Source organism: Sarcophilus harrisii, chromosome 2 (assembly GCF_902635505.1).
Source record: "Sarcophilus harrisii chromosome 2, mSarHar1.11, whole genome shotgun sequence".
NCBI lineage: Eukaryota > Metazoa > Chordata > Mammalia > Dasyuromorphia > Dasyuridae > Sarcophilus > Sarcophilus harrisii.
In genome coordinates this window covers 310,568,650-310,583,663 of record NC_045427.1, presented here as the reverse complement: position 1 = coordinate 310,583,663, position 15,014 = coordinate 310,568,650, and the positions used below count along the sequence as shown (strand labels likewise).

Genomic DNA, 15,014 nt, shown 5'->3' with positions numbered 1-15,014 from the left:
AAGTTGGTTTATGTATGTATATATATATGAATATATATATATATATATATATATATTGCTATCCTTGAAAAAAGAAATTTGTCCTAGTTCTATTCAGTTCATACTAGCTGAGATTCTTGGAAATCATTTCTTTCATTATTCCTCATGGGGCATTACTGCTCCATTGTATTAATAATCCACAGTTTGTTCAGATATTCCCAGTCAATATGGCAATCTAAGACACTTCTTTACATTCTAGATTTTTTCTCTTCATAACCCCCCTTTAAAGACTAATAAATTTGTTTTATTTGTGACTTTTTCCTTCCTAGTAGCATCCTTAATTATATTATCCTTATCTTTGTTCATTTCCCCATTGAATTGGATGTATTTCCACACCAAGTGTGTGTACTTTTTCAATCTACTTTTGGTTCAGATAACACTAAGGATCATTTAATGTCTATTCCTTCATATATCTTTCTCCATATTCATATCCTCTTCTTATACATTCCAGTTATGAAAATAGCAGATTCTATCCTTTCTTGTTCCTACCCTCCCTACTGTATTTCTTTTGCCCTTTCTTACTCCTCTTCAGACCCTCAGAATAGAACCACTCTTCAGGACCCCTATTTTTCCTATCCAATTCTCTCAGTCTTCTGAAGATGCATTTAGCTCTGTTTGCCTCAGTTTCCTCATCCATCAAATGACCTGGAGAAAGAAATGGCAAACCACTCCAGCATTTTGCCAAGAAAATGGCATCATAAAGAGTTGGACACTACTGAAACAGCTGAACAACTACAGCAAAGTCATGATCCTAATTGTAAATTTTTGGTAGCTAAACAATTGGTTTGGGTTTTTTTTTCTTTTTTTAAAGAATGCTTACAATATTTTTCTTTGATGAGGGAGATCAGGATTTTGGCTATGATATTCCTTGAACTTTTCCTTTTCTGGTTCTATTCAAGAAATGATCAATAGGATTTTTTGGTCTTTAAATAGGTATATCTTTAAATAGTGCTGTGGTTCTAATCAATATAGGCAGTTTTAATTTATGATTTTCTGAAATATGTATCCATTGTTTTTAATCAGAGTTTGCAAGGAATTTAGTTTTTCAATTTTCACCTCGACCTATTAAAAGACAGATTATCTTACATTTTTCTCCTATTTTCAATCTCTTTTATATTAATACTCTAATATTTCTTGCTATTTCATGGAGTAATTGATTCTGCTTGTTCTAGTTTTCAAGAAATTCATTATTTGGGCAAGTTTTACTACTTTCTATTCAAACTATTTTAATTCTTCAAAGCTTTTAATTTTTGTAACCTCATTTTTCTGCATATTCATGCAGTCCTTGTGGAAGATCAATTGGTTTTTTTTCCTTTTGAGTCACTCCTTGTAATTGTTAGAAAATTACTTTATAGCATTTCTCTAGCTTTAAATGCCAGGGTCATATTCTACTCCTTTATATACTTTTGAGTAGGGTCCTGCTTGATATCACGCTTCTCTGCAGGATATTTGTGTTATGTCTTCATTTTCAAAAACAGACATTCATGCACTTTGGAATAACTGAAAACTCACAGATCCCAGCAGTAGTTCTGAAAATAGCAGCACAAAAAATCCTAAAACTTGATACAGTTCCCCTTACATCTGCAAAGAGAGCCCAACTTTAGCACAAAGTTAAAAGTTAAGAAACGGGATAGAAAATGAGCAAACACCAAAAAAAAAAAAACAAAACCTGACCATATAAAGTTACTAAAGTAGGAAAGATCAAAACAAACTCAGAAGACAACAAAGTCAAAAATGCTACATCCAAAGCCTCAAAGAAAAAATTTTAGTTGATTCCAGGACCAGAATTATTTAAAATGAATTTTAAATCAAATAAGTAGAGGAAAAATTGAGAAAATAGAGTGATAAAAAAATGAAAAAGAATCAAAAGTAAAGCAGGCACAAAAAATTGAATAACACCTAAAAAACAAAAGAGGCCAAATGATAAAAGCACAAAAATATACTGAACAGAAGAATAAAAGCTTAATTGGTCAAATTGGAGGGAAGGGAGAGAGAAAGATATACAAAATTCACTGAACTTAAAAAAGAATTAAGCAAATGGAAGCTCATGATTCCATGAGACATCAAGAAACAAATTAAAACAATGGAAAAATAGAAGAAAATGTGAAATATCTCCTTGGAAAAACAACTGATACAGAAAATGTAACTTAAGAATTTAAGAATTATTGAACTTAAAAAGTGTAAATATCATCTTTCAAGAAATTATCAAGAAAAACTTCTCTGATATCCCAGGATCAGAGGGTCAAGTAGAACTGAAAAATCTAACCATAACCTCCTAAAAAGATTTGCAAATGAAAATGCTTAGGAATATTAGTCAAATTCCTGAACTCCCAGGGCAAGGAGAAAATATTGCAAGCAGACAAAAATAAACAATTAAAATATTGTGGAGCCACAGTCAGAATAGCACAAGTTTATTAGCTTCTACTTTAAAAGATTGGAGAGCTTGAAAAGTAATATTCCAGAAGCAAAGTAACATAATATTCCAGAAGACAAAGAAACTAAGTTTACAATCAAGAAGCACCCAGCTAGCAAAACTGAGCATGTCCAGATGCCAAATAATTAGAAACTGAGTGTATGTCCAAGAGGAATGGCTGAACAAATGGCATATGATTGTGATGACATGAGTCATAAAACCTAAGGTTTTGTAAGTTATATAAACTGATATAAACTGAAGTAAACAGAACCAGAAGAACATTGTCTATAAAATAACAAAATAGTACAATGATCCATTGTGAATGATTTAGCTTTTCTCAATACAGTGATCTAAGACAATTACAAAGGACTTATGAAAAATTCTATACACCTCCAGATAAAGAACTAAATCTGAGTCTGATATAATCTGAATAGATATCAAAGCATATTTGAGGGGAAGATCTGTTTTCTTTCACAACGTGATTAATATGGAAATACGTTTTGCATATTTCATGCATAACCTGTATCAACAAGAACTGGAGACCCTGACTGGAGATTTGGAATGTATCCTGGATCAGGTGTTACAAATGTGTATGGTCAGAATAGTGATATCAGAAGATTGTTGAGTTGAGAACAATAAAGCTGGAGGTGAATATTAAAACAAAAGATATCAAATTTAAAAAAAAAGACACATGATTTCCATTGGATTCCAAGATATAAAGAACATTTATTTTTAAAGCAGAAAGCAGGAAAAAAAAGGAAAAAATGGGTTAAATAGCTGAATATTCTTGAACTCTTTGAGAAACAAGGTGCTCTAGCATAACAATGAAGACACCAGTGCCAAAATCTTCATCACCTCATGAAGCAGTTATTGCTAGAATCATAAGGGACAGTAGATTAACCTTGAAGTCTCACTTGGGGAGCTAGCATTCTAATATATTGAACTGGGTCTTTCATGAGATCTTGGGACTAGGCTGCTTTGACTGCCTATATCATTTTATCCCTAAGTTTTTTTCCACTTTCTCTTTTTGTACAGCATTATCACAGCCCATTTAAGCATTACAAAGCTTGAACAAATGCTACCACGAATTAAGTAGGTCCTCCAGGATAAGAAACTTGTGTTCATCTCACTCCCAAGATCTACTGTTGGTCCACTATCACTGCTTCCTCCATAACCAGAATTCTGACAGAAAGGAGGGGCATATCCAAAATCACAGTGGCAATTCCCTCTGTTGTTGCACACGCCTTGAAAGTTGCACTGCTCTGGGACACACTCCTGTTGGATGCTGGAGATGTTAAGGCAGGTCTTGTTAACACACATCATGTTTTCCCCACAGGAGCTGCCATCTTCCACAGCTCCAAGATCAATCAAACCTTTCTTTGCAGTCTGATTAAAAGCTGTTCCCCAGCATAAAACACCTTCCTTTTCAAGTGGTTCCTTTAAGTAAGTCTGAATCAGGGTGTAATAATGAGGTACCTGAGGGATGATGTCAATATTGGCACACTGAAGTCTCCCACATAATGTATTCTGGGTATTACAGCCTTTGAAAAGAGAAACTTCCCCAGATCCACAGTTACCAAACCGGTCACCTCGACTATTCACTTCTTTATAACATTGGTGGGGAGCATTCTCAGCTTGTTGTCCAAAGAGAGCCTGGCACTGCTGAAGGTGGCTTCCACACCTTTTCTTGTAACAGTATCCTTTCCCACTACAAGGTGTACCATCTTGTTTGTATATGTCATCTGGGCAAAGCCCTGACATCCCATTGCAGAACTCCGGGAGGTCACACTCATTGCTCTGTACTCGACAGACCCTTCCAGTGGGGAGAATTTTACAATCTTTACAGCAAAGTCCAGTGCTACACTCGGCACCTTTGGAAAGAGTACACCCTTGCTGGCAACAGGGATCTTTTCTACAGTCTGTCTTAGAACCACAGTCACATTCCTCTCCTTCCTCAATGATTTTGTTTCCACATCTCTGCTTTTTCATCTTCTCCTGGGAGGTACCATTGAGACAGTTACCCCCATTACCCAGTAAAGTCAGATGACCATCAAAGGGGCAGCTGCTTTTCAAGAAATCAGAGGTTTTGGCCTTACTGTCCCCAAGGCTGGGTTTCCTTTGACCCTGCAAATTCCCCTCATCACTGGGCTTTCCTAAGTCTTGCCCTATTTCACGGGAAAAAAGGACAGAGAAAATGATAAGATGAGCTCCGAAGTGAGCCTTAATAGCCAAACTGGGATAAGGATTACATTTTGCAGTTCGGACGTCTATTCCAAAAATGAGGTCGAAACTATGCTGCTGGAAGAGATGAACTAAATCGCAAAGTTGCTGTTCTGCGGGGCTCCTACTTTGCGGTTCCGCAGAACTGTGAAGAACACTTCGCAGCTTCTTGATGATTTTCAGAGGGCTAGGATTGGTCCATAGTTCCAGAGAGGACAAAGAGGCATGCACCTTGATCTGCATAAAAAGCGTGTCCACCAGGTTGAGTGTGAATAGCATGTCCTGTAGCGCCATAGTTGCATTACTATTCTGGGATCCATACCCCAATTTGCCCACCACAACTCCCATCTCCACCTTCTGCCTGCACAAATGGACATCATCAAAAGTGGCTGTGCATGGTGGAGATGTGGCCTCCTGCTTCTGGAAGAAGTCCTCATCTATCTGCTCTTTGGCTAATGCACGGATCAGATTCGAAGCGCCTGTGTTTGCTATTGGATAGAGGTGATGCTCAAAGGTGGATGAGGCTGGATTCGGTTGGATTTGATAACATTTCTCGTTTACCTGGAGGATCCCCCAGAGTCCACCCAAGCAGGTACTGAGGGCAGCCAAGGACTTGGAGATCCCTTCCATGTAGCCATAGTAATAGCAGTCTTTCGGGAAGAAGGGATCCTCCTCATGCAGGGCCTCCTTGGCTGCTGCATAGGTGAACACCGGGAGGTGCCGAGGTAGCAGCATTTTTTTGGGTAGCAGGTGCACAATGTGCTTCTTGCCTGTGATGTGCAAACTGTAAGAGATCTGCCCCAACATCTTCGAGTCCCACATCGGAGGCCTTATTTTCTTGGGGATCACTAACTCAGCCGACACTGGGGGATGGTACAGGGACATGTCGCGGCAGCCGGCTGGGGCCAAGAACGCACCTAGCCCGAGGACCAGGAGGGGGCCGCTCAGAAAAGGAGCAGTCGCTGTTACAGCTATCCCCATGGCTGGGCCTCTGGGGCTTCCCCAGAGCAGCAGTCAAAGAGCGGGCTAAGAAAGCGAAGGACGCAGGGAAGGAGCTGAGCCTGAGAAATCTAGACCGGTCCCTCCGCCCTGATCCCGTGGATGCCCTGGGAGGCTCAGCGGATAGCCGCTGAAACCTCTCCTGGCCTCGCGGTGAAAACCGTGCTCTGGAGGCAGTTATTTTATACTGGTCAAGGGATTGTTACTAGCGCGAGAAGAGGAGAAAGAGAACACTAACCTCCCTTGCCCCACTGATTTCATTTTTAATGTGTGTGTGTGTGTGTGTGTGTGTGTGACCTAAAGGGGTTACTAGATGATTCTGGTGATAATAACTATAGAAGGTCACTTCGGGACAGTGTTTCTGAGAATACTTCCCATGTGTACACTAGATTTCAACCCAAGAAGTGTTAAAGATATTATACCCATTCTGCGGACGAAAGATCTGAGGTTTTGAGAAAGGGAGTTCACATTTGGACAGCATATTTTTCTTTATTTTTTAATTAAATATTTTTTGTTGTTACATTTTAAATTCTAAACCCTCTTCACCCCATCCCACCCTGCACTACCCTATCCACATGACACTAGAGAAAGCCATCATTTGAGCCACATATACATAGATGGATAGATAGACCTGTAATATAACTATATGTATGTATGTATCTACTTATATATAGTTTTGCATAAATATATGTAAAACTATATTGTACATACTTCCATTGATTATTTCTTTCTCTGGAGTGAATAGGATCTTCATACTGACTTTGTATATTGAATATTTATAATACTCAGAATACCTTAGTCATTCACAGTTATTCTTCAAATAATAGTGCTGTTACTGTATATAACAGTTCTTTAATTCTCATTTCACTCTTCATTATTTTGTGCAAGTCTTTCCATGTTTTTTCCCTAAAAGTCAATCTGCTTGCATTTCTTACAGCCAAGTAGTATTTCATGACAATCATATATACAACTTGTCTAACCATTCCCCAATTGATGGCTTTTCCTTCAATTTACTGTTCTTTGTTACCACAAAGAGAACTGATATGAATATTTTAGAACATATAGATTATTTTCCCTTTTTCCTGATCACCTTTGGAAACAGGCCTAATAGTGCAATTGCTGGATCAAAGGGAATACAGTTTTACAACTCTGGACATAACTCCAGATTAGATTCCAAAATGGTTGGATCAGTTCCAATTGATACTGTTCCATCTGAACTATATTAGTGTCCCAATTTTTCTGCATGCCCTCCAACACTTGTCTTTTTTCTCTTCTATCATTTTAGCCAATCTGATAGGTGTTGATATCTCGAAGTTATTTTAATTTATATTTCTCTAAAAAATAACTTAAATTTTTTTATATGACTGTATATAGCTTTGAATTTCTTCACCAAAAACTGTCTGTTCATATCCTTTAACCATTTATATCCCATCATATCCTATAACCATTTAGGGAATAACTCTTGTGCTTCTTGTTGTGGTTGTTGAAAGATGAACAATTGGGGAATGTGCATATCCTTTGACCTAGCAGTGCCATTACAGGGTCTGTATCCCAAAGAAATCATAAAGGAGGGGAAAGGAACCACACGTGCAAAAATGTTTGTAGCAACTCCTTTTGTGGTAGCAAAGAATTGGAAAATGAGTAGATGAGTAGAGGCTGAACAAGTTGTAGTACAAAAAATAATGGAATATTAAATATTATTGTTCTTAAAAAATGATGAACAAGCTGATTTTAGAAAAGCCTGACAAAAATTTACACAAACTGATGCTGAGCAAAACAAACAGAACTAGGAATACATTGTACACAATAACAGCAAGAATGAGTGATGATCATTTATGAAAGGCTTGATTCTTCTCAGTGGTTTAGTGTTCCAAAGCAATCCCAACAGACTTTGGACAGAAAATATCATTTACATCTCAAAAAAGAGCTAAGGAAAATGCATGTAAATCAATACGTGCTATATTCATTTCTTTTTTCTGTTTTTTTCTCTCTCCCATGATTTTTCCTATTTTGCTCTGATTTTCTCATACAGCAATGTGCATTAAAAATAAACACATTAAAAAAATAAATGTAAAGCTATTATTGCAGGTTCATTGGAAGCATCTTTGGGAGAGATGGTGATGTTGGACAACTTTCCTACTTCCTACAAAAATTTATTGCTGTGAGATCTCTAAATTTTCAAATTATTTTGTTTCATGTGGTTTGGAGATTGTAAGCATGGTGGCATATACAAATGATATTGTTCTTACATGTTTATGAGACAATGTTATATCAGGAAATTGTAGGCTACAATTCTGTCTGCAATAATGGACCACATACAGTATAATTTATTGGTTGCATTTTGAAGATGTATGCATTTGTAATATATAAATTTGTCATCTGTTATTGTATGAAAGATAGCAAGCTTCCTGGTGTATAATTCTAAATACTAGATTATTTTTATTAAGTATTTGGTCGGTGCAAAATTTTCAGAGCCTGCCATGAGCATTTGCCCAGTTTCTACCATTTCCTGAACAATATATATTAGTCAAAATATGTGAGCTCTGGGGAAAAAAAATATCTGGAACTTCTATTGTTAATGACCTAATATTGAGTTACCATTATAAATTCTTCCATTTCCACAAAAAAAAATTGGGGAATGACTCATTCTTATAAATATGACAGTTATCTATATATTTGAGATATGAGACCATTAGCCAATAAATTATAAAATCTCCCCACTCCCAATTTTCTAATTTTCTGCTTTCTTTCTAATCTTGGCTATGTTGGTTTTATATGTGCGAATTTTTTTTAAATTTAATGTAAGCAAAATTATTCATTTTATATATTACAATGTTCTCTCTCTCTCTCTCTCTCTTGTTTATTCATAAATTCTACTCCTGTCCACAAGTCAGATAGGAAATGTTTTTCATGTTCTTCTAGTGTACTCGGATATCTTCTACTATGCCTAGATCATGTATCTATTTTGACTTTATCTTGGTAAATGGTATAAGATATTGTTCTACCTAGTTTCTGCCAGTTTGTTTTTTCAATTTTCCCAAAAATTTTTTATCAAATAGTGAATTCTTATCTCCCAAAATAAAATTTTACATCTGTAAAATACTACTTAATTTATGTACTGTTTGTCTACTCTGTTCCACTGATCCATTTTTCTATTTTTAGCCAGTATCAGATAATTATATCAACTTAATATAATTTAAGATCTGAGACTTCTTTTCTTTACATTTTTTCATTTATTTCCTTGCTATTCTTGACCTTTTGTTTCATTTAGAAAACAAATAACTTAACATAGATTATAAATGTGTATTTATACAAAATGTATTTCCATATTAATCATGCTGTAAAAGAAAACACAGACCAAAAAACCCCAGAAAAATAAAGTTTTAAAAATTATGCTTCCATCTGCATTCAGGTTCTATCTGTTCTTTTTGTGGATAGCATTTTTTTCATGATAAGTTCTTCAGAATTTCCTTGGATCATTATATTCTTGAGAATAGCTAACTTACCCACAGTTGATCATTGTATTATATTGCTGTTACCATGTACAATATTCTCCTGATTCTACTCACTTCACTTTACATCAGTTAATGTTTCCCAGGTTTTTGTGAAAGTTATTTTATTCATCATTTCTCATAATATACTAATATTCATCACAATCACATGTTACAACTTAAGCCATTCCTCAATTGATTATTTCCAGTTCCTTGCTTCCACAAAAAGAGCTGCTATCAATATTTTTACACATATAGGGTCATAACAGTAATATTGCTGGGTCAAAGAGTATGCTCTTTTTATAGCCTTTTTGGTCAAAGTTCCAAATTCCTCTCCAGAAAAATTGGACTAGTACACAAATTTATTCACAGTACAATAGTGTCCCATCCCAAGATGTTCCTTTATTTATTGAGTCAAAAATTGTCTTTCTGCAGCTTCAATGTATTACTTTGAGTTTTTTGAGGGGCCAAGTAAAATAAGGTTAATTTCTCTTCCATTTTTATTGTTCAGTCATGTCAACTGAACAACCTACAGATTTCTGAAAAAATTCTGGTCTTAATTCAATAATTGATTATTAATATTTGTAGAGAAAAAATCATTTCCCTCATCCTTATTTGATTCTCAATTGAGGTAGAGGCTATGGGAATGAAAATGGCTCAATCTGGGAAAAAACAAACAAACACTGAGGCAGAGCTCTGAACCAATGACACGTTATTAAAGTGTCCATGGCCCCCTCTAATGAAGTGGACCTCAGACCTTCCTCATGATCTGAAATGACCCCTTCTTCCATGACTTTTTTTTAGGGTTTGATGCCAAAATATGGAGAAAAAGCATGGTGAAATACCAAATAAGGTTGATAGATCTTACTCTTGAGGGCCAAAAGTAAGATATCAGTTGGGGGATGAGGTGGGAGTCACAAGTTGAGTGAACCATGGGGAATTTCCACTGATTACTAAATGGTCAAAAGATGGTCATAAGATGGTCACCTGGTCATGTCAAACAAAAGAGAATGGTTCACAGGTACAAAAATGAATTGGAGGACTTTCCAAAGTATCAAGGTATCCCATCCACACTGGGTTTGGACATGGAATTTTAAAAAAGGATGGAGATATCTGCCAGTATTGTGATGGCTGTGCAAGTGACCCTCATAACTTGGTAAACAGTAGTAAACATTACATTTGAGGCCCATTATAAGAACTTACCTCTCCCTCTATGATTTATGTAGAACATCAAACTGATCAATCTTGATTGTAATAGGAGTCCAAATGAGTTATTTCTTGCAGTTCTGAGAAAATTTTAATAATTGTTAAGTTATTGGATATATGGTAAAAAAAAAACTTTAATATTTCATAGTTAAGGAAACTGAGATAAGGAGTGGCAAAAAGATTTGCCTAAGGTCACACAGTTAGTAAATATCTAAAACTGGTTTTGAATTCAGTTCTTCCCTAACTGCAGTCCCAGAGCTCTATTCATTGTACCACCTATCTCTATAGCATATATTGTATTAATGCAGCATAGGATTGTATTAGCTTTTTTTTGGTGGTGGTCACTTTATGTTTGTTGACTATATTGAACTAAAAGTTCAATAAAAACCTCCTGATCTTTTTCACATGGATTATCTAGGCAGGCCTTTCTCATCAAGTATCCATGCATTTTGGGTATTTTTGTTGTTGTTGCTGTTTTTAATTTAACTCAAGCAAAGTATTTATCCCTCCTTAGTTTCATTTGAGAGACAGTCTGGCACAGCAGAAAAAGAGCTGCCCTCAGAGTCAGAGTTCAGTTTAATCCTAGACAGGTCACTCAATCTCAGTACCCAGGTATTTTTCCTAAATTCCCTGCAACTATGGAGTTGCTGAGCCAATTCTGATCTTCATCGGTAGAGGGGTTTTCCTTAACAGGAGTTCCCTATACTGATGAAATCATAGGTTGGATCACCCTCCTCTCCTTTTCCCTAAATTATCTTATTAGATTTGATCTATTGTAATATTTGTGAACTCAGATTCTATCATCAAATATATGAGGCATTTTTCCTAACCTCATGGAATTTATGAATTTGATAAATAACTTGTAGCTCTTCAAGATTCTCCTCCAGACCAACATACTGCACCCTTACCCCCTTAATCATCTCTGCCTGGGACTAAATGTTCAAACTGCTTTAAATGCACCTAATTGTACCATTAGGTAGCTGGATAATACCATAGCTAGAGCATGGGGCCTTCAGTCAGGGAGTACCTGCCTCAGGTACTTACAAGCTGTGTGATTCTGGGCCCCTCACTTAACTCTTTTTGTCTCAGTTTTCTCATGTAGAAAATGAGCTGGAGAACAAAATGGCAAAAACACTGTTGTGTCTTTGTCAAGAAAACTTCAAATGGGGTCACAAAGAGTCAGACGTGACTGACACAAATAGCACAATCTACAATTAGTTCTCATGGTTTGGGAAGTTATGAGATGTTGTCAAATGCCTTTATCCAAGTATACTAGTTCTATTCCATGACTTTGATTTATGGAATCTAGTAAGCTTCTCAAGGAAAATGAAGTTTGTTTGGCTCAAAAAAAAAATTTTTTTTTTTGATGAACCCATATAGGCTCATTGTGATCATGGCTTTCCCCCCTTTTTAAATTCCTACAATTATTTTAATATTTTCTAGTATATTCCTCTCTTTAATTTCTTCCTTGCTCCCTGGATCTCTTTTTCTCTCTTTTTTTTAAAAATATAATTTCATTTTCAACTCCAAATTCTTTTTTTCTCCACGATATCCTGTTTGATTGCTATGATCTAACATCATAAAGAGTAAATTTGATTTGTTTGCTCTGTGGATTTGATAAATACTCTGTTAGTAATTTGTAACTTTAAAGCAAACCTTTTAGTAAGAGGGTATTTCTACAACTTTTTGAAAGTATCTTTGTGGGGTAGCTAGATGGTGCAGTGGATAGCGTGCTGACCTTGAAGTCAGGAGGACTTGAGTTCAAATCTATACTTAAACTTCCCAGCTGTGTGAGCCTGGGCTATGTAGAGATTTATGGCTGCACTTTTCTACTTTTACTTCTCTCTCTATATTATCAATCTTTATCATAGAATCAAAATTTTAACTTAGACAAAATTAATATTTTGAAAAGGGACCTTGAGTTTCAGTATTCTAAAATCTAGTATAGATATTGGTATACAGAAATTTCTGTGGGACAGGAGTCTAAATTTTGTAAATTTTTGTCATGCTGAATCTTCAGTGGGGGACATATTTATGAGATGTCAAATGTATAAACAGGTTCTAATAATTGAGAGCCATTCTGATTTTGAAAGAGCTGGCCTTCTGACTATTTTGGACAAAACTCTTTTGGAAGGGTCTAAGTCTTAATTTGGAATCCACAGTTTCCCAACAGGCTTATGAAATTACATCTTTATTTTTCACTAACTTATAAACTAAAATGTGGCATTTCCTTCAATTGTTAAAAAAAAATTTTTTTAAAGTACTCTTAAATAATGCACCTTTCCCTTGGAAATCTGGCAATGTTGACATCTTATTTGCATAGAGAAAAAAAAAAGATTAATGAATTGGGCATGCAACTATAAAAAGCTAGAAAAAGAACAAATCAAAAACCCCTGAGTAAAAACCAAATTTGAGATTCTAGAAATAAAAGGGGAGATTAATAAAATTGAAAGTTTAAAAAAAAACTAATAAAAAGAGGTGATTTTATAAAAAACCAACTTTGCAATTTTTTACTCATTTTTTTCCCTTTTTGATCTGATATTTCTTGTGCAGCACAGTGATTATGGAAAATTTTGCTTCAAACTTCTGTGATAAAGGTCTGATATCCAAAATATAAAATAAGTTGGTACTCAGAGCTATTTTGCACAAAAAATGAGCAGTATATATGAACAGTTTTCAAGAAAAGCAAGTTAAGAATATGAAAAAGTACCAAAACACTGAATTATGCAAAATAAAATTTCTTTTGTTCTACCTCACACCCATCAGATTGGCAAAAATGACAATAAAGGAAAATGACAATTGTTAAAGAGATTCCGAGAGGATAGATGTACTAATATACACTATGGGTAGAGCAAAATGGACCAATCATTTTTTAAAGCAATTTGAAAGTATAATAAAGTCACAAATCTATGTATGACCTTTATTGCTACTAGGCTTATGCCATCAAATAGATCAGATACTGAGGGAAAGTATCCATATGTCCAAAAATATTAATTGCAGCAATTTTTGTTGTAGCAAATAGTTGGAAATAAACTGGGTGCCCATTTATTGAAATATATGGCTAAGTGCCACTACTGGGTCTGTACCCCAAAGAAATCAAAAAAAGGAAAAGGTTCCACATGTGGAAAAATGTTTGTAGCAGCTCTTTGGCAGAAAGTTGGAAAATGAGTAGAAGCTTATCAATTGGGGAATGACTGAATAAATTATAGTATATGAAAATAATGGAATATTATTATTCTATAAAAAATAATGAACAGGATGATTTTGGAAAGGCCTGGAAAGATTTACATTAATTAATGTAAGCAAAGCAAGCAGAACTAGGAAAATATTATACACAAGATTATGCTATGATCAACTATAATGAAATTGTTGCTTCTTAGCAGTTGTGATCCAGGCAACCCCAATAAACTTGGGATGGAAAATGCCATCCAAACATAGAAAGACAACTACAGAGACTGTAAATCAACAAATACTATGTTCACTCTTTTTTCTTTTTTTTTTTCCATTTTGTTCTGATTTTTCTTTCCCAACATGATTCATAAGGAAAAAGTTTTTAAAAATGAATTTGTACATGTAAGTGGAGAAAATTAAAATAAATTAAAAAATAATGGCTGAATAAATTGAGGTCTATGAAAGTAATGGAAAATTATGCCATAAAAAATAGAGGGATGACATTACAGAAACCAAGGAATTATATGAACTGATATTAAATGAAATGAGCATTCACAATGACATAACATTAACATTGTAATGGAAAGTAGTTGTACAAGAATTGATATGATCAATGCAAGGATCAAATCATGTCATTAGACCAATAAGGAATCAAGACTTCTACCAAATTGCTGGATTATAAGTACAAAATGAGACATTCATTTTCAGACATGATCAATAAGTGGATCTTTGTTTTCCTCATTACCCTTATTACAAGATAGGGCTTTTAGTTTGAGGAGAACAAGACAAGTAAGGCGATTGTGAATGATAGTAATGCCTTTAAAAAAAAAAAAAGGAAAAGAAAAATAAACAGAAGAGATCAAAAGTAAGTTCAGGAGATAGAGGTAAGTAGTGTTAGAATGATCATATTAAATTTGAAAAATAATTTTAAAATTCATGCTGTACCTGGTAGATTCATGGCTTCACATACATTCCTCCTCTTTTAATGTCTGTCTTTGTACATACAAATATTCATATTTGTCAAGCTTTTAATAAAAATTTTAAAAGAAAAAAAAAGGGAAACAAAGGCTTTTCATGTCCATCCCAAAGTGGGGGATGGAAATGAAGAAAAATAAACAATCTATCAGAATCATTTAACCTAAAACAGGTCACACCCTTAAACAACAAATACCTCTTCCTTAGTAATACCAACAGTAATAATGACATTTAAGGTTGTAAAGTAAAAAATTACTGGATGATATACTATAAGATAGGCAGTGAAAGCTAGCTAGATGAAGATTCAGATACTCAGAAAGTACAATTTACTAATGAAGGAGTAAAGCAAACAAAAATGTCCCAAATCCAATATTCTATAAAGTTATTTTATTTGATAAACACATACACACATTTATATATACATAAAATTGACATGGTAAAGCATATAAAAGATTAATGAAAAAAAAATCTAACATACAAAGAAGGGAGATGACTTCCTA

General features: G+C 34.8%; 1 protein-coding gene across 1 annotated transcript; it reads right to left on the bottom strand.

Annotated features, from left to right (window-relative positions):
* Positions 1–3,153: 3,153 nt before the first annotated feature.
* Positions 3,154–5,853, bottom strand: LOC100921472 (disintegrin and metalloproteinase domain-containing protein 30-like). Its single transcript, XM_003756293.4, has one exon. It carries the CDS (start codon positions 5,651–5,653, stop codon positions 3,455–3,457), a length of 2,199 nt encoding a protein of 732 aa, XP_003756341.1. The 5' UTR covers positions 5,654–5,853; the 3' UTR covers positions 3,154–3,454.
* Between the last annotated feature and the right edge of the window lie 9,161 nt (positions 5,854–15,014).

Excerpts from the sequence above, each read along its gene's own strand:
- LOC100921472 (XM_003756293.4), bottom strand. The coding sequence starts at position 5,653 with ATGGGGATAGCTGTAACAGCGACTGCTCCTTTTCTGAGCGGCCCCCTC.